A 16,832-nucleotide genomic window follows, 5' to 3' on the forward strand; every position below is an offset into this window, starting at 1 on the left:
TGTTTGTTTGTTTTTTCCCCCCCCAAAGGATGTATCTGCAAAGACAGATAATAATGGAATACAGCATCAAAATTCACTGGGTTTGGCTGGACTGAGATAGATTGAAAGTTATTATGCTTTTTTTGAGATTCGAGCTATTCCATTTTGGAAACAGCAAGCTTGTCTTATTTCTGTAAAGTGGCTGACCTAGAAACCACATAAAACTCTAGCTGGAGCATTAGAAATTAAGCATTCTTTAATAGCAGTGCTGGATGTATGAGGGATACTGCCCTCCTATCACACATACCTTGCACAAAAAGGTCTTCAGTTCATCTACAGTCAGAGGTACATATTTCATCCAAAGACTCCTGAAACCTTATCTATTCAGATACAAAGCCTGGCAGAATCTCCCTTATCTGCTCAGTACAAAGACACTGACCCTTCCCATTATATAAACAAACTACACGGAGTTGCGTATCAGTCACGGACACCACGCATCAGTCTTTTGCAAGATCTGATGGCAGACCAGAGAAACTGCACAAGTCTACCAGAGGCCAAACTGCAACAAAGAACAAGCAAAGAGGAGCAGGGTAAGAACAAATCACAGCATATCTGACCACCTTGGGAAAAAACACTTTGTGCATGCTGAGGCTGTTTCTTTAATGTCAAGGAAGGCACATTTTCCTATTTTCTGAACCTCCAGAACAACAGTAAAAACAGAAGTGGAACACACGAGTTGAAAAGGGCTTTTGGCTGTCTCTCAATATTGGGTTCATCTTTAAAAGGTAGGAGAGGTTGCCAGTGATATAGGTTGATTTGTTTAGCAACAGGGATTAGTGCATTAGTTTAAGAACCAGTATATTAGTTTAGCAAAAGAAATCCACAAGTGACTGTTCTAAAACTTTCCATTTCAGCTTTAGTGTGTGAACAGTCTAGTTGTTCCTCAATTTTGCACTGAGGACATAATAGAATACTTTTGTCTTCTGCCTCAATGATTTTGCCTCATGAGAAGTACTGGAGTCACAATACTTTTATCTTTTGCCTCAAAACATGCAAGGCCATTTTCCTCCAGTTCTGCAGACATCATTTTTAAAGAGTGGCTCACGATGGCCTAATAAGCAATGGAAATCTGCCAAAGTGGGGAAGGGAGGATGGAAGAGGGTTAAAGGTTTCAGTGATGAAGCAGACGGTGAAAAAAGGAAAGAAGTATGTGGGCACTTGGCCACCCTAAATACCACTGAGTGTGCCCAAAGGGACATTAGCACACATCTACCAGTCCTTGAAAAAGAATGAATATGTACACCAATGAACTGCATATGCATGTCTGAGCTGTTCAAACATAGAACCTGAACTCTGAGGGGGTGCACATGCCTGTCAAGTTGCCCAATAGGTTTGGTGAGGAATAAAGGAACACCACTTTCTAGCATCATATTGGAGTTAAGACAGTTTCTTTCCTGGATTTCTGATGACACCAGCCGAAGTCTATTTTCACAGATTCATAGGAATTATACAGTAAGTACAAACCTCAAACAAGGGCAAGCAGAATTCAGCAGATGTTAAGTAACATAGGTTAAATCATAAGATTACTAAAATGCTCCATTCTTATCTGTGGACTTGGTCAGTTAGGGCTGCAGAAAAAAAGTTGTGCTTCTGCTACATGATTTGTCCTTTTTTCAAACCAAATTTTCCAAATTTCTTAGGAAACCCTGAATGCACTTCATTACCTTTATTTGCTGCATGTCTGTGGAGCCAAAGATAAATATGGCCCTGACTTTTAGAAAGTGCACATCATATTGCTCATGTTGCAGTGTTTTTTCCCAGCATCTTACAAATGATTTCAAAGCACTAGATCTAGACAGTTGTAGAGTCTGATCAGCCAACATCAGAGACAGAATTCTACTTTGACAGAGCATTTCTGCTTTTGATCCACTTGTCTGCTGTCAGGTGTAGAAAAACCTCAGCCACAGGAGGAAAAGGACAGCATGACAGTTGATAAATCATGTGAACTCTACCACTTACTGAAAATAATGATCCCCACAGCTTAAATGCTTCCATGTTTGCACTCCAAGAACTAGATGACTGAGGAAACAGCACAAAACCACCAAGAAACAATAAATTGTAGGCACTAAAAAGTTTGGTTTCTTTCCTAATCCCATGCCCTTTGTGGTTAATTTGGACATCCTCAAATATACTACTGAGAAGTGGTACTAATAACATTCCAAAAGACAGTGTTAACTGTTCATACAGATTCCTCAAACTTTTTTGGACAAAAATGGTTAAATGCAGGGACATCTCAGGTCATATGTTATTACTGCTTTGGCAGTTTATTCCTACTGTCACTTTTCACTGAGAAAGCAGGAAGAAAAGCAGGCACAGATCTTCTCATAGTATCATTGAAGTTGAAAGGAACCTCTAGACTCTCTGAAGGCAATCGCTCTGGTTGGGTCATCTAAAACACGCTGCCCCAAGACAACATCCAAGTGGGTTCTGAATATCTCCAAAGATGGAGACTCCCAAAGTTCTCTAGATAAGTTATTCCAGCATTAAATACCCTTAAAAATCAGAATGACCCAGCTAAAACAATTTACTGGCAACTAAACTAGCATGCACTTCTTTTTAAGGACAGGAAATGTCATCTTCACGCACACTCTCCTGCTGTTAGAGGACACTGTTTTATGATTCAAATTTGTTCCAGGCTTTTCAAAGGACTTATCCCTATTACTGTGCTGAGATTCAGTTTCTAGAAGAAAAAAAAAAAAACAACAGTATGCTAAACCAGGTCATTGCATATTCTAATACCATTATATTTCTACTGTTTTTAAAGGAAATCTTTAAATGAATGAATTGAGGCTCTTCTTCCATTGAAGAGTTGTACTGTGAAGTTCTGTGAATAACTACCATTAATGACCTTCAGTGGTCTCGGCTGAGTCAGCCCATGCCAATGAGCAGCTTAAATCATGCTCATCACTGCATCAAAGTACATTTATTCACACTGATTACTGTCAACCAATTGCTTGGTCTTAAGGGAGGTGAAAAAAAATCACATGCAGTAACACGTAAGACATTGCTTAGAACAGAACTTGCTAAATGCCCCTTCTTAAATTTCACCAATGAAGTTCTTTCCCTCTGTAGCCATTTCATCATCCATTTTGTTTCATACTTAAGTATGAAAAAAAGCATCTCGTGTGGGGAAGGCTCTGGACTCTCAGGACATGCTGGAGACACAACACCACACTGACATGGTTAAAAGCTGTTAGTCTACTTTATTGTTAAGCACTACTCTATTTATAGATGTCAACAGAGCATTCTACAAAACTGTTCAACTGTTCACACAGACGCTTATCCAATCAGAGAATGTCTCACTGCTTTCTTCTTCTAAAGGTGTCCTTGGTTCTCACGCTGCTTATCTTGCTCCACAGCTGCTGCTCTGAACAGTTTTTCTTGTATTCCCACAATCTAGAAATCTATGCATAAGACTATTTTTAAGATAATATTAAAAGACCCCAGAGCAAGAAGAAATTGGTATGACTTCTACCACTTTAAGTGTCCAGGTTAACACCTTCACAGCATACTTTTGATTTGCTTGTCTTGCTGCTACCAGTAGAATTTTCAGGTTTGCAAGATAATTCCTTATATACCTGCTTTATAAATTGCTTTATGTTTCTCTGCAGTAAGAATTCACAAAAATTTTATGCTACATGGGCCAGGCAACACTGTGCAAGTCTGCAATGCAGCAATTAGTGGGGGCTCATTCTGCTTCTGTAACAATCAAAGCACTGCACTGCAGCACAAATCAGCTCTTATGTCATTTCTTCTGGAAGTCTGCTGTGTTCTGCATGTAACTTTCCCTCTTCCTGCTTTACTTATTATGGAATGCATGGAGAACAGAATACCATATGTAAAAAAATAAAAAGTGAACACCACCCTCACTTTTTACTGCAAGATGCTTAATGTGGCTCAGGCTTTTTTTTTTCCTCCTAAAGCAAGGTTTATAAAACAGCTTGTGTAATCAGCTTCACCAGTGGCTAGTTCCATGGCAACATCAGGAAAAACCTCTTAGCAAAGCATCACCATACTAATTCCACCCTCCTTAGCTGGACAGAAAGGTCTCATGTCCTCCAGGGCAATCTACTACTTTGCACTATGAAATAAAAGGGCATGATCTCCTAATCATAAAAATATAAACAAACTACACCAACCACTGTCACAAATTTTTTTAGTGTCACCAACCTGTTTCTCCATATATGCATTAAATTATTAAACATTGCCTATAAGATAAGGACTAAAACTGGAAAAAAACACAGAACAGGACATGTCCTTCCAACTATCCATTTGTAGATCCCAAAAGAAGTGTTTCGGCACATGTGAACAAAAATTTGTCTCTTCCAGGAACAGAAGAGCTGTGTGCCTTAGCAGCATTTCTGATTGGTTACTGGAAGAGTACTCTCCAAGTCAAGGTAAAGGCTAAGGTCAGGCTGAAATTCATATATTTCACCTAAGCACAAGAACCTTTTAGAAATCACCAAAAGGCTGACAGTTCTCCTTATAGCAACATTCTTTGCTCTTATGTGTACATACCTACAGTAAATAGACTACTAGGCCATTACATCAGCACTAAAAAGGTCCTTCCTTACACATTACTTGAAAGATGCACACAAGAAGAGCTGTCAGTAGATACTAGAAATACTGATAAGTATTTTTGTCAAACTATTACAGAAGTAACAGTTTGAAAACTAGTTCTGATTTTACACATTGTAGTAAAAGGCATAGATAAATAAATACATTTCATAGTTAAGGGAAAGAGTTCTGCCCACACCATTACTCACTTTGTAGTGGAAGACTTCCACTCATCTTTCACTGGTTGATCAAGCAGAGACATCATAGTGTAATTATCCAACATGAGACTATCAGGGTCATCTGTCTGACCTGGGAGTTTCCCAAGAGGAAAGTCCTTCCATTGCACTTCATCTGAGTAAAAACACAGTACACAAAGTAGAAGTCAAAGCTAACCAGATAGACTTTCAAAAAGCAAGACTCACTTCAAATTCGAAAATATTGCCTCATACAACTCAGCAAAAATGAATCATCTTAGGTACTCAGAAAAATAATAAATCTGAACTACAGTTCTAATTAATTTCCTTTATAAACTTATCTCTTTCAAAGAAACTCACTGTAGCATATGACACAGTAGGAACACATCTGGAGTCAGGTCATACCACACATTCTACACAGCACTTCGCCTCACAACTGTTTGGATAAGATGTCCATTAAAAGAATCCTCAGATTATTCCAGAGCAAACCATATATTTACCTCCCTCCTTTAAGGATACTTTTGTTTAAAACTGCCATATTGATTTCTACATACCAACTTAAAAGCAGTAACAATGCACTTTTGGAAAAAAAGCAGTATTTTAAGAGCTTTTAGGGAGAGATGGTAGTTGCAAATAATAGATTGGATAAAGCAGTTATAAGGGTTTTGGAATATTAAGTCTTATGAAATCACTTTTTACCTGCAACAATCTGCCAGGCAGACCCCTGCAGCTCTGCCTTTTTCTCAGCAATAGCCACCATGATATTAGAATGAGCAAGTCCTTCCAAACGATTTGTTTCACTTATCTCTTCTTCCTCCTCCTCTACCTCCTCTACACCATCATCTCTCCCTTGTACATCATCTTGTTTCTCTATAGTCTGCCCTTCATTTTTGACCTGATTTTCTAGCCTAGCCCTCCACTGTAGACTCTCTATAGTGTAAACTGGCTGTTTGCTGCAGTCCGAAGAGAGGCCTGGAGTGGACAAAGGGCCACCTTCTTCTGTGTAAATGGATGTGAGATAGAGAAGATTCTTTCGTGAAGAACGTGGCAAACGAGGTCTCATGCTTGTGAGGATCCTAGAAAGGAAAGGAGCAATATAAGTCCTAAAATCAAAAAGATTCCAGACAGAAGTCTATCAAGCAGAGCAGCCTTTTAAGTTTAAGCTTCCTCTAAGACAGCTCATTCTTATCTCCACTAAGAGGCAAATCTGATTATTCCTACAGGGTGAATGCTGGAATACAGCCTCTGTGATTAAAATTAAGGACTTAGGATACTTTTAACTGAATTTTTGCTTTGCTGTACTCATGTGAAAAAGCTGCCATACACTAGAACTCATACCATCCACATAAGCAATCATTTCTCTGCTGCTACCACTTTTCATCTAGCTAGGCTATTTATCATATTCCAAAGCAATTTTCACTTTCATTTTGAAGGCACAGTTCTTTTAACTTGTCCTCCATCTCTTCGTAGAATCTCCAGGGGAGATAAGCAGCAATAAGTGGGGTTTCACATACATCTGCCATGATTTCTGCTAGATGCAAAGGAAGGGAAAGGAACACAGCCATAACTCATAACACAGGAGATCTGACCAAAGCTGTTACAAAGTGCTGTTTGCTGACCCTTTTCTAGATCACAGAATCAAACTTACAGCTGAAGGAGGTGTGGGGTTGCCCAGCAGGGAGCTTCCAAGCAGTTATCAGTCAGTCTTACCCACTGCAAAGGAACTTTTTGAAGGAACAATTCCTTCATGTATGCTTGTTTGTTACAGCGACGTCTTTTCTTCCCTTCAAAGAAAAATATAATGCTGTCAAACTTCATAAAAACACACACATCATCCCTGTGCCTTTTTACTGGAGCTCTTACCCTCAAACAAGCTGGCACTCTTAAAGACCAAGACCAGATAAGCTGACCAAAGATGTCAAGACCATTATAAGGGACTTGCCAACACACTAACAGCTAAATCAGCTTCACAATACATAGCAACAATGGAGGGGAAGAGTTTCCCAAGCTTGATCTCCATATACCATCCCATATAATCACAGAAACACCAAAGTTGGAAAAGACCTACAAGACCATCCAGTCCAACCATCCACCCATCATCAATAGTACTCACTAAATCATGTCCCTCAACACAAAATCCAAATATTCCTTTAACACCTCCAGGGTCAATGACTCCACCACCTCCCTAGGCAGCCTACTCCAGTGCCTGACCACTCTTTCAGAAAAGCAGTATTTCCTAACGTCCAGCCTAAATCTCTCCTGGTGCAGTTTGAAGCCATTCCCTCTAGTCCTATCACCAGTTACACGAGAGAAGAGGTCAACCACCAGCTCACTACAACCTCCCTTCAGGTAGTTATAGAGAACAGTAACATCTCCCCTGAGCCTCTTCTTCTCCAGACTGAACAATCACAGTTCCTTCAGCAGCTCCTCATAAGGCCTGTGCTCCAGACCCCAGCTTTGTTGCCCTGTATCCCATACAGGCAAGCTACAGAGTTGTGTTAGTACAGTACTGTTCTCTTACTGTTCACTCCTGCAAGTACTGGACTGACCTTTCATAGGAGAGACTGGATTTTCACATCTTGAGGAAGCCAAGTTATATTGCAAGAAAAATAATTTCAAACTATTGCTAAGAAACATGTGACAGACATGCACTGCAGGTTAAAAAAGTATAAGAAATGCAATGATGAAAGCGGTTAATATGAAAAATGTAATAATTATGTTATTACTCTTACAATCTAAAGGACTCATATCACTCTCTTTATTCCTACAGCAGCACAGAAGAGCTGCCTACTTTGTTTTGAAATTCCAGACATACTCACCACTGTTAACTCTAGCAATGCTAGTCAGCATCTCAGAAATCCAGTTGATCAGGAACTGAGACTGCAGATCTGAAGAGTCAGAACATTCCTTCAGCTTCATGAACATTTTGTCTATTAGGGTCTGTGTAAAACTTCGGGAAAGGATGCTTGTCAGCAAGGGCTGCCAGAAGCAGTAAAATGTCTGAGGAATTTTGAACTGCCATACCTCTTTATTTGCTGCAATAATATGTGAAAGAAGAGAAGCCAAAAATCACTGTTTTGGTTTTTTTTTGGTGAGCTGTTGGTGTGACTTTGTCTCAAAATAAAGTAATTTACACTGATATTACTATTTTGTTTCTTTTTTTCCTGGGATCATCATTGAATGCACAGCTATTATTTTCTTTCATTAGTAAATTAAGGTAAGCAAACCAACAACAAACAGGATAGTCCAACAACAGCAAAAAATACAACGCTAAACCACAGGAACATCTATCTCTGCTTCACTGATTTCTTGCCAGCTTAAGTCTATTTCACACATAATGAAGAACTATTCTGTCTCAGAATAACTTTCTAAGGGAAAGCATATAGAGCAAACCAACACAGAATCAAGCAATTCCTAGAAGTTCGCTACTGTAATATAGCCACAGAAGTTTGAGATCATTCTTGGAAACTATTTTGGCTGGTGTTTATCTTCCTGAAAACATGCCTCAATAATTGACTAATTCTCATTGCTCCTTAATTTTTTTGCAGAAAACCCATGCAACTCCATCCAAGTGGATAGCAGCATGAAACTACAATGCACTTAATAAGTGAGACTCAAAAAAACACACATATCAGTTTAATAACTTCAGTGTAGAAAAGCGACTTTAGAGAGCTGATTAAATAAGTAATTATTGTGGATATGGGCAGAGAAGCAAGCAACATTCAGTGCTGAAGAGTTATGCCTCCATAACAAAGATTTATTTAAAAGAAATGGCTAAGCATGTCCATAAAGGGATCTACAGAAAAGCTCAAAGATGTTTAAGGACACAGACAAAAATTATGCCAAGAGTTACAGATTTCAATAAAATGAAAAATAAAATGAAAATAAAATGAAAAGAGCAGAACTGGCTGTAATACTGGCTATGCGCTTTTTACCCAAGTTATGTGGTTCCCAAAACACTCACCTTCATACTTTATATTTAACATCTTCAGACAATCCATTGTTGGAATGAGAAAGCCATCACTGAGAAGAACTTCAGCCACTGTCTCCCTGGAACAATCACAGAGTCTAATTGATGCCATTTAGTCCTTTACAGATCAAAACACCACTTGCACCAGTTCTGGAACATGTTCATAAGCCAACTATAACTATGGTGAAGTAGCTTGTTTTAAGGCACTAAAACCTGCTGGTTTTGTGTTGGATATGTCCCAATGAGACTTGGAAAGATGTCCTGGTTTCAGCTGGGATATTTTGGCTCTAGAGGAAAAACAATGTTGATAACACACCAGTGTTTCTAATTATTGTTGAGCAGTGCTGTACAGAGCCAATGACATTTCAGTTACTCAGCTTCTTGTACTGTTGCAACAATGAGGAGGGCTGAAGAGGCACAAAATTTGGGAGGGTACAGAACCAGGACAGATGACCTAAAATGATCAAAGGGATATTCCATATCACAGCATGCCAAAAAAAAAAAAACACATCTGATAACAGGGGGGAATTGGTCAAGCAGCCTGCTGCTACTCGAGGACTAGCTGAGCAACAGTTGGTGGGTGGTAAGCAATTCCTTGTGCATCAATTATTTTATATACATATTTTACTATAACTACTATCTTTCCCCACCCTCTCTTTTACTATCTTAGTAAATAGTAAATAGTTTTTATCTCAACACTCAAGTTCTACTTTGTCTTTTTTTCTGATTCTCTCCTTCATACCATCAGTGCATTTTTGTTGCCATATAAATATCAGCAGAATCTCATATGACAGAGTCTCAATTTCAATACAGCTGATATGCTGTTACTAACAAACAGAAATGGTACATGTAGGAACCTTTCTGGTAGCTGCTTTTAATCATTCTGAGGTCTGAAAGAAAATGTGTACGTGGTTACAAAAAACTTGAACATAGGCACAGCTTTCCACTGACTATGAACAGCTCACCTTGTGTTCTTTAAAAGTTGCACCTGGATGCTGGAATAAAAATAGCCTAAGTAGGTGCTCAAGGATGAAGTATGGGAGCAAGAGAAATCTTATGGTTCGCTCTAGCAGCCCGAGGCTTTCAAACAGCTTTTATATCCCCCTCCATATGAGAGAGTGTACTTATGATTTTCCTGACTGTACGTCATGCTCAGCCAGCTCAAATTGCTCATACTGAAATTTAGCATTTGTCAGTAATGACATGCACTACACTAGCTTACATGAAGCACTTAAATGCTTTGTTCAGACGTAATGTCATTTGAACTGCTACCACTCTGTGAGAAGCACAGTGCAACTCTTTCAGCAGCAGAGGGCTCCAATAGGAAATTTGTAATTTACAGCTATCCCAAAATATTTTGGTACACAGGTCTTTCTGAAATACAGGAGAAATCAAATACTTTGATCTGAATTACCAGCTTAGAAGGACACAGGCATACACACTGCAAAACCAACACTGAAGTACCTTAACTACTCAGCCACAGTAACAGTTTTCCAAAATAAAAGACCTACATCCAGGTTTTTTGATGATATAAACAGAAGTCATTCATCAACACATTACAACGCAGATTTCTTCCAAGCTAGAGGTGGAGTTGAGGTTGGGATGTTACTTTTCAACTGTTCTGTGCATCTGCCAGACTAAAGCTTTTGCACAAACAGTCATGCATAAAAGCCTACCAAATTCTAGTTACACCACCCTGAACAGAACAACATTCCACTGGAGTAGATTCAAGCAGCTTAAAGACATGTCTAAATTCAAGCCTGTTAAATCATTACAGAAGTGCAAAACTAATTGCAGGAAAACAAACTTGCTTGCAGACTGGCCAGATAACACCACAAGCAGGCCAACACAGATTCCTCCCACCACACTGCTCTCAAAAGTATTTGCTATTTGCTGGAGAGCATCCTTCAGAAGTGAGGAACCAGCCTTATCAGCAGAGAAGCTAGTTATCATAAGCTGCGACAACCTCAAGCACAACATCTGATAGCTTCTTAAATTAACCAGCAGCTTGTATGACATACATGTTTACATTAAAAGCATTATGAGTTATGGCTCAAATTTGTAACTTGACTGTCTCCCTCCTCTAAAGATACACTGATTGTGTTTCTCAGTGTGGGACAGAAACTTCACACAATTTTATACAGCAATAATAAAGTGTCAACATTCTGGGTCGCAGAGGCCCCATAGTGGTAGAAGACTATAAAGTACTGAAGAGGCAAACACTGCTGTGCAATTTTGAAAAATTCTGAAGGTTTCTGTGATATCAAAGTCTGTGTAAGGTTCTTAGGAGAGCTTTTGAATGATGAAGATGCTGACACACCTCAGGGTCAGAACAGCTAAGGCATCAAACACAGTGCATGCCTTTAAGACTACATGGCACAGGAAACATTCATTATGAGAGATTAATAACTCAGTGCTCAAAGGCTTTGAGGCAATCAACAAATTGTTAAGGAACAGCTGAGCAACACAGTGAACAGGTAGTGCAAAAGGTCTACAGGTGCAGCTTCACACTCTTTCATCTCAGTTGATTTTCAGAGACATACCTGTTCTCCTGCATTAAGTCTTTGATCTGAGCCAGAATCCAGTCCACTTCTGAAGAAGAATTAGACCACAGTTCTCGAGACTTTGAAACAGACTGGACTGCCTGCATAACCTAGTGAAGGAAAAATCCAAGCATTAATGGGAGCCTACACTGACCCTAATTCCAAAAGCACTCCCATTCCTCTGTCTTAACAGCTCAGTGAGGTGGATTCACCCTAGTTGTGGCCTCTGAAACAATCCTATTTTTGGATCTTACTGTTGCCTCCATTTCATTTACAAGAAGACAACTAACATGAAATTCCTAACTATAACGTTCGCTCACTACACATTCTTCTCTTCCTTCCAGTCGGAAGGACTCACATACAAAAAATAAGGCAAGAAACAAGGTTGTTGAACAGCACACACACTGTCAGAACAGTTAACTGGTATGGCTTTAACAAATATTTTACTAAAATATAGATCCACTCTAGAAATAAGCAATATATCACATCCATGAATACAATGCAGTAGCAGTACAGAAAGAAGCTTACCTGGATTGAATTAATAAATTAACATATATTAGAGATTAAAGCAAGAGTTTGGAACTTAATACTGCTTGTTGTAACTTGTGTTGCCTTCAGGTTTTGTGTTTTCTTAGTTGTAAATGGGATAGAGAGAAACTGACATTATTTAAGCCCATAGATCACAGCTGGAATTCGCTTCACAAAGCTTGAGTCATTAAACACTCCTGTGAGCACTGACTGTTCAGAGGCTGAAATCAAATACCTCTAAGTACAATTTTGATTGCAACTGTTTTTTCTTGTAAATGCCCTAACCTACCTAGAGCTGGGGAAAGTGTGAAGAAAAAAAGCTAGAAAGAGAAGAATGCAGAAAGTTTTGTAATTTGGAGTTTCAATAATAAAGTAAAACACAGGTTTCCTTCTTCTATACTATCTCTCTTCTACTCCCCTACCTCACATTAACCATCAAACAAAGCAATCCTGGGAAAATTATCTAAAAACCTAAAACCCAAAATATCTTTGAATTTGTGAAAGCAGTAATTTGTTTCTCTGCCCAGTAACAGAAAGGAAGTTTTCCCTTTTTCGTCAAGAATGACAGGAGAGGCCCAATACACACTTATTTTGCTGCTAACTAAGCTATATTACAAATATACTTTATTTAATATCTTTGAAGTGAGATGTATGAAGGAAAACAACAAAAAAGTTATATAAAAGGAGTTAACATCCAGCAGTAGTTTGACTACAAAGAATTGCTTTAAAGCATGCTCTAACTGCAAGTAAATATAATACTCTCCATTCTGATCTCATAGTTGAACATGGAATATTTGAAGATCAAACAACTGAGACAGAGGGAATAAATAAGCAACAATCACTAGGATCCCATTAGAACCCTATACTGAAGTATTCAAAAGGCAAGTGAGAAAGAGCACCTCTAAAACATGTCCCCATCCAAACAAAGGGAGAAGCAGACCAGGCTATACTTACCTGAAACTGCTCATTTTTGTAGGATATCAACACATCTCTGACTTTTTCTAGAAATAAACATATATATACACACACTTAAAACAGGGAACGGGTCAACAATATAGAGCTTTGTTAAGCATAGGCAAGCTGCTCAGCATTGCAAACACATGCTCAAGGAAGACATCAATGGAATGAAATCATAAATCCTGGGACAGAAAATACTGAAGACTTCCAAACAATTTCAATTCCAACTTCCTACAATTTCCAGACTTCCCTAGTACTGTAAATTTTATCAGGTGGTGTTGATTAGAAGTTCAGTATTTTACCATTAGCAGTGGCCAAGGAGAATTAGATAAACACAGCTTCAAAAATTCCTTAAACAAATCAGTCTAGGAAAAAAATGTGCATCAGAACATGAACTGCCTATAGGAACATTAGTCACTTCAAATCTACCATGGCAGAACCGTGGCTGCTCACAAACCTACCATAGCCTGATGTATTAAAATCCTGCACCATCTCAATGAAGTCCCTCCTCCATCTCTGGGACCACTGACTATCCCTGAATCAGCACTGTCTTTCAAAATGCATCAACTATCAGGTGTCATTGACAGCTGCTATCAGGATGCCAACCACATGATATCAACTAGATTAAACTTCAGATGCATTTTAACTGTTAGACTGATAGATCATTGCCATTCCATTATTTTAAACTTATACACCAGTGGGTCTACTATAACATCCTGTGTTTCTCTTACTCGCAGTTTGGGGTAGAGTGTTCTTTTTCTTGCCTAGAGTAGACAGGGAGAGGAAAGAACACCACAAGCTTGCATCTCACCCAAACAAAACTGTGGCTGTTACGACACTAGAACTAACTTTCACAGTATTCAGTCTTAAACCACCATATTTTAACTGTTGCTACTGATTACAACATTGCTTACTCAATGTCATAGAACTTAAATCACCCTAGAATCCACTAAGGGCCAAACAGTAATCCCAAAATATGAGCTGAAGGTACAACTTCAGTCACTGTTTGGACAAGAAGATGACACTTTAAAATACTCTGCTAGGACAGGTTAAAAATCTATTTTTTTTTCCCATATTTTTTCATTGTTTCATGGACACCTACCATGGAATTCCTTATGTTTCTGACAGACCTCATGCTGTGGGGTTTGAATCTCCCATGCGTCACTGCCCAACTCTGTGTTTGCCTCCATCTCTTCCTGTTCCTCTTCCTCATCCTCCTCTTCACTTTCCTCACACAAATTACTGCCCAACTGACGGCTCCAATATGTCTTTCGTAGCCAGTCCAGCACAACATCACAACCTACAGGAGAACATAAAACATTCTCTTCTCAGTGAGGTTTACTTTTTTCTTTAAAAAAATACAGGTGGCACATTGCTAACTTGCATTGTGACTAGAAATACTGCTAACAAGTTATGAATCTGAAATCACATACAACTCCATTAATAAAAATATGAACAAATTAAAAAAAAAAATAAAAGCTTCAAGCCCCATAAATCCTCGTAACACCTACCCACCTACAACACTGCACTTCAGTCAAGCAAAGCCAAATTTAAGTGGAAACTAAGTTCACACAGCAACATTCTGATGAGAAGATGAGTCAATTCTTCAATATCTCAATGATCAACACAGCATCTATAGCAACGTTATTTTTTTGTATAGATATTACAGTAAACATACATTTTTTAGTGATGGGACAAAAAACTCTTTTGTCCCATCACTATTTCACTGGTCAACTCAACTTAAAGACCATGCTGAACATGATTAATCTAGCTTCTCAGTGCTTAATCCCAAATTCCCAGGAATCACTTCAAGCACTATGAGCTGGTAATTTCCTCAGGCTTGCAATACCTTCTGCATTTCCCCTAAATTCATTTAACAGTCTCATGTACATCCAAACCCTTAGGAAAAGCATATACCTCCTTCCCTGACGTGGACTTTATGTGCTGTTGGAAACAATAGCACCTAACTACCATTTCCAGTATTTTTTTTTCAAGTGTCTCAGAATAACTGCCCTATGATGCATCTCTGCCTGGAGCCAGCAAAGTAGAAGAACATCTCCAGTAGCACAGCCTGCTTCCCATTTTCATCAAATGGCATATCATTCCTTTCCATATGAGGAAGAGAACTTCCAGTCCTTTCTGAAAGCCTAACACTGACTACCTCCCAAGAACTGGGACTCTGCCTCAGCAGTGCCAGCAGCAGAAGACAATGGAGAGTGAAGAGCAATATTTCCTTCCTAGTTTTCCTCTTCTTCTGCCTGTTCTCCACCAAGCATACTTCAGCTACCTCACAAAGTACACGCTCCTAGGTGTTTCAAACTACAATTCTCCCTTTCAGGTTGAGCCCACAGCCTGCTAGGCAGAGCCCCAGTGGAGATGGCCATTCCCCTCAGAGCTCCCCACCTGCCTGCTGGTGAGGGCACTGTGTGACAGACATCACTAGATATCACTGGCAAGGCCTATCCATAATGCCCATAGGCAGTACTTACCCTTGCGGCATAGAGCCAAGCGGGGCAGCTTCCCATGAGTCAGCTCATGACGGAGATCCACAACCCAGATAGGGATATCCACCTGCAAGAGCAAGCAAACATCACAACTGCAGGAAATCATGCTAAATCCATATGCAGCCCCACAAAACACAGATAACCTCTACCCAGGTAGGAATAGCACTTCTGAGCCACCTCAGCATAGCACTTCCCAGCTTCCCCTTTCAACAGTGGGAAAAGATCCCTCCTCTGATTCTCCTTCCTCCTTTAACCTATAACCATACGGATGCAATTTTACAATTTAAGTTCTCCCACTTTTCCTGTAAGAACAGCTGCTTCTTCAGACAGAAATACTGTGTAGAGCTGTATGATATAATATACAATAAAAGGCCATAACAGGATAATAATACCAGAGTGGTAAAGTCTTTGACTACAGCAAATGAGAATGAAGCCACATACAGCAGCTAAAGAAATAAAGGAAAAGGGCTACTTCACTTCAAAAGGACTCAGGTGGGCAGGGATCTCCACCAAGAAATACTCTCACCTCCAGGGCCAATTCTTAAATGAGATCAGGGAAGGGGTAGATCCCAGCTCCATTCCTTCCAGTCACTCAGCTGCACTGCATACACCTGAACTCCCCTGGGTTGGCCCTACCATCCTACTAGGTGCTCCATCACTGTTTCAGGCTGTAACCTACTATTTCCACTACATATACCAAGAAGTCAATTTTTATTTAAATTGATTAAACATGCTGGACAATATTTGTATATTAAACATAACCATTCTATTTAAGTTTTTCCTATAGATATTTGACTATTAAAGATATCTATCAGTAAGTCTGACTACTGGTAAAAGGTGAGTAGAAGCATCTTCCTTAAGAGAAGAAAAAACAACAAAAAATCCCCAGTTATTTATTCCCACACAGAAGTACATAACAAGGTTACATCTATAGTTAAGTTTCAAATACCATTTGTTCTTCACATTCAAAGCTTTCTGATCGAACTCAGAAGTGGTGCTCAGTACAGCAAGCATTACAAGGCCTCAAGTTGCTACTACAATTACATATTGAATTTTTCCTTCTTCTATACTGAACTGAACAAACTCAGAAACAACAGAGACTAACAAGACAAAAATAAAACACCTAGAAATACAACTAAGCACTTTTAATATAATCCTGGCTCTTAATAACTGAATTTATAAACCATAGACACAACTCTTTTTCATTGCTGCAATAATAAAACTAAATGACATACCTAGAGGGTAGCATAACTTACATCTAAATCAAAAATTTCAATAAAACTTCAAAGTTTACCAACTCTCTTCAAGGCTTTTATAGCAGAAATGCTAAGTCACAGCTGAAAGCAGTAATGGAGCACGTGCTGGGAAGGCAGGGCCAGCCCAGATGTATGCAATGTACCTGAATAACAGGAAGGGGTGGAGCCAGGATCCACTCCTTCCCAGCCCTCATTTAAGGGTTGGCAGAGGAGGTAAGGGCATCTCAGTTGATACCCTTGTCTACCTGAGGTTGTGGTTTTTGTTTTTTTTGTTTGTTTGTTTT

The 16,832-nt window shown here is 39.1% G+C and overlaps 1 protein-coding gene across 1 annotated transcript in view; it reads right to left on the reverse strand.

Annotated features, from left to right (window-relative positions):
• Positions 1 to 2,712: 2,712 nt before the first annotated feature.
• Positions 2,713 to 16,832, reverse strand: part of LOC100549369 (ribosomal biogenesis protein LAS1L-like) — a 14,819-nt gene continuing 699 nt past the window's right edge. Inside the window, exons 2-13 of the mRNA XM_031554722.1 lie at positions 16,549 to 16,573; positions 15,278 to 15,359; positions 13,891 to 14,088; positions 12,786 to 12,832; positions 11,304 to 11,413; positions 8,755 to 8,840; positions 7,610 to 7,825; positions 6,439 to 6,574; positions 5,490 to 5,866; positions 4,806 to 4,947; positions 3,411 to 3,443; positions 2,713 to 2,719 (exon numbers count right to left, since the gene is read on the reverse strand). Coding sequence (XP_031410582.1) covers positions 2,713 to 2,719; positions 3,411 to 3,443; positions 4,806 to 4,947; positions 5,490 to 5,866; positions 6,439 to 6,574; positions 7,610 to 7,825; positions 8,755 to 8,840; positions 11,304 to 11,413; positions 12,786 to 12,832; positions 13,891 to 14,088; positions 15,278 to 15,359; positions 16,549 to 16,573 — 1,459 coding nt within the window. The remainder of the gene's footprint in view (positions 2,720 to 3,410; positions 3,444 to 4,805; positions 4,948 to 5,489; positions 5,867 to 6,438; positions 6,575 to 7,609; positions 7,826 to 8,754; positions 8,841 to 11,303; positions 11,414 to 12,785; positions 12,833 to 13,890; positions 14,089 to 15,277; positions 15,360 to 16,548; positions 16,574 to 16,832) is intronic.

Source organism: Meleagris gallopavo, chromosome 9 (genome assembly GCF_000146605.3).
Source record: "Meleagris gallopavo isolate NT-WF06-2002-E0010 breed Aviagen turkey brand Nicholas breeding stock chromosome 9, Turkey_5.1, whole genome shotgun sequence".
Lineage (NCBI taxonomy): Eukaryota > Metazoa > Chordata > Aves > Galliformes > Phasianidae > Meleagris > Meleagris gallopavo.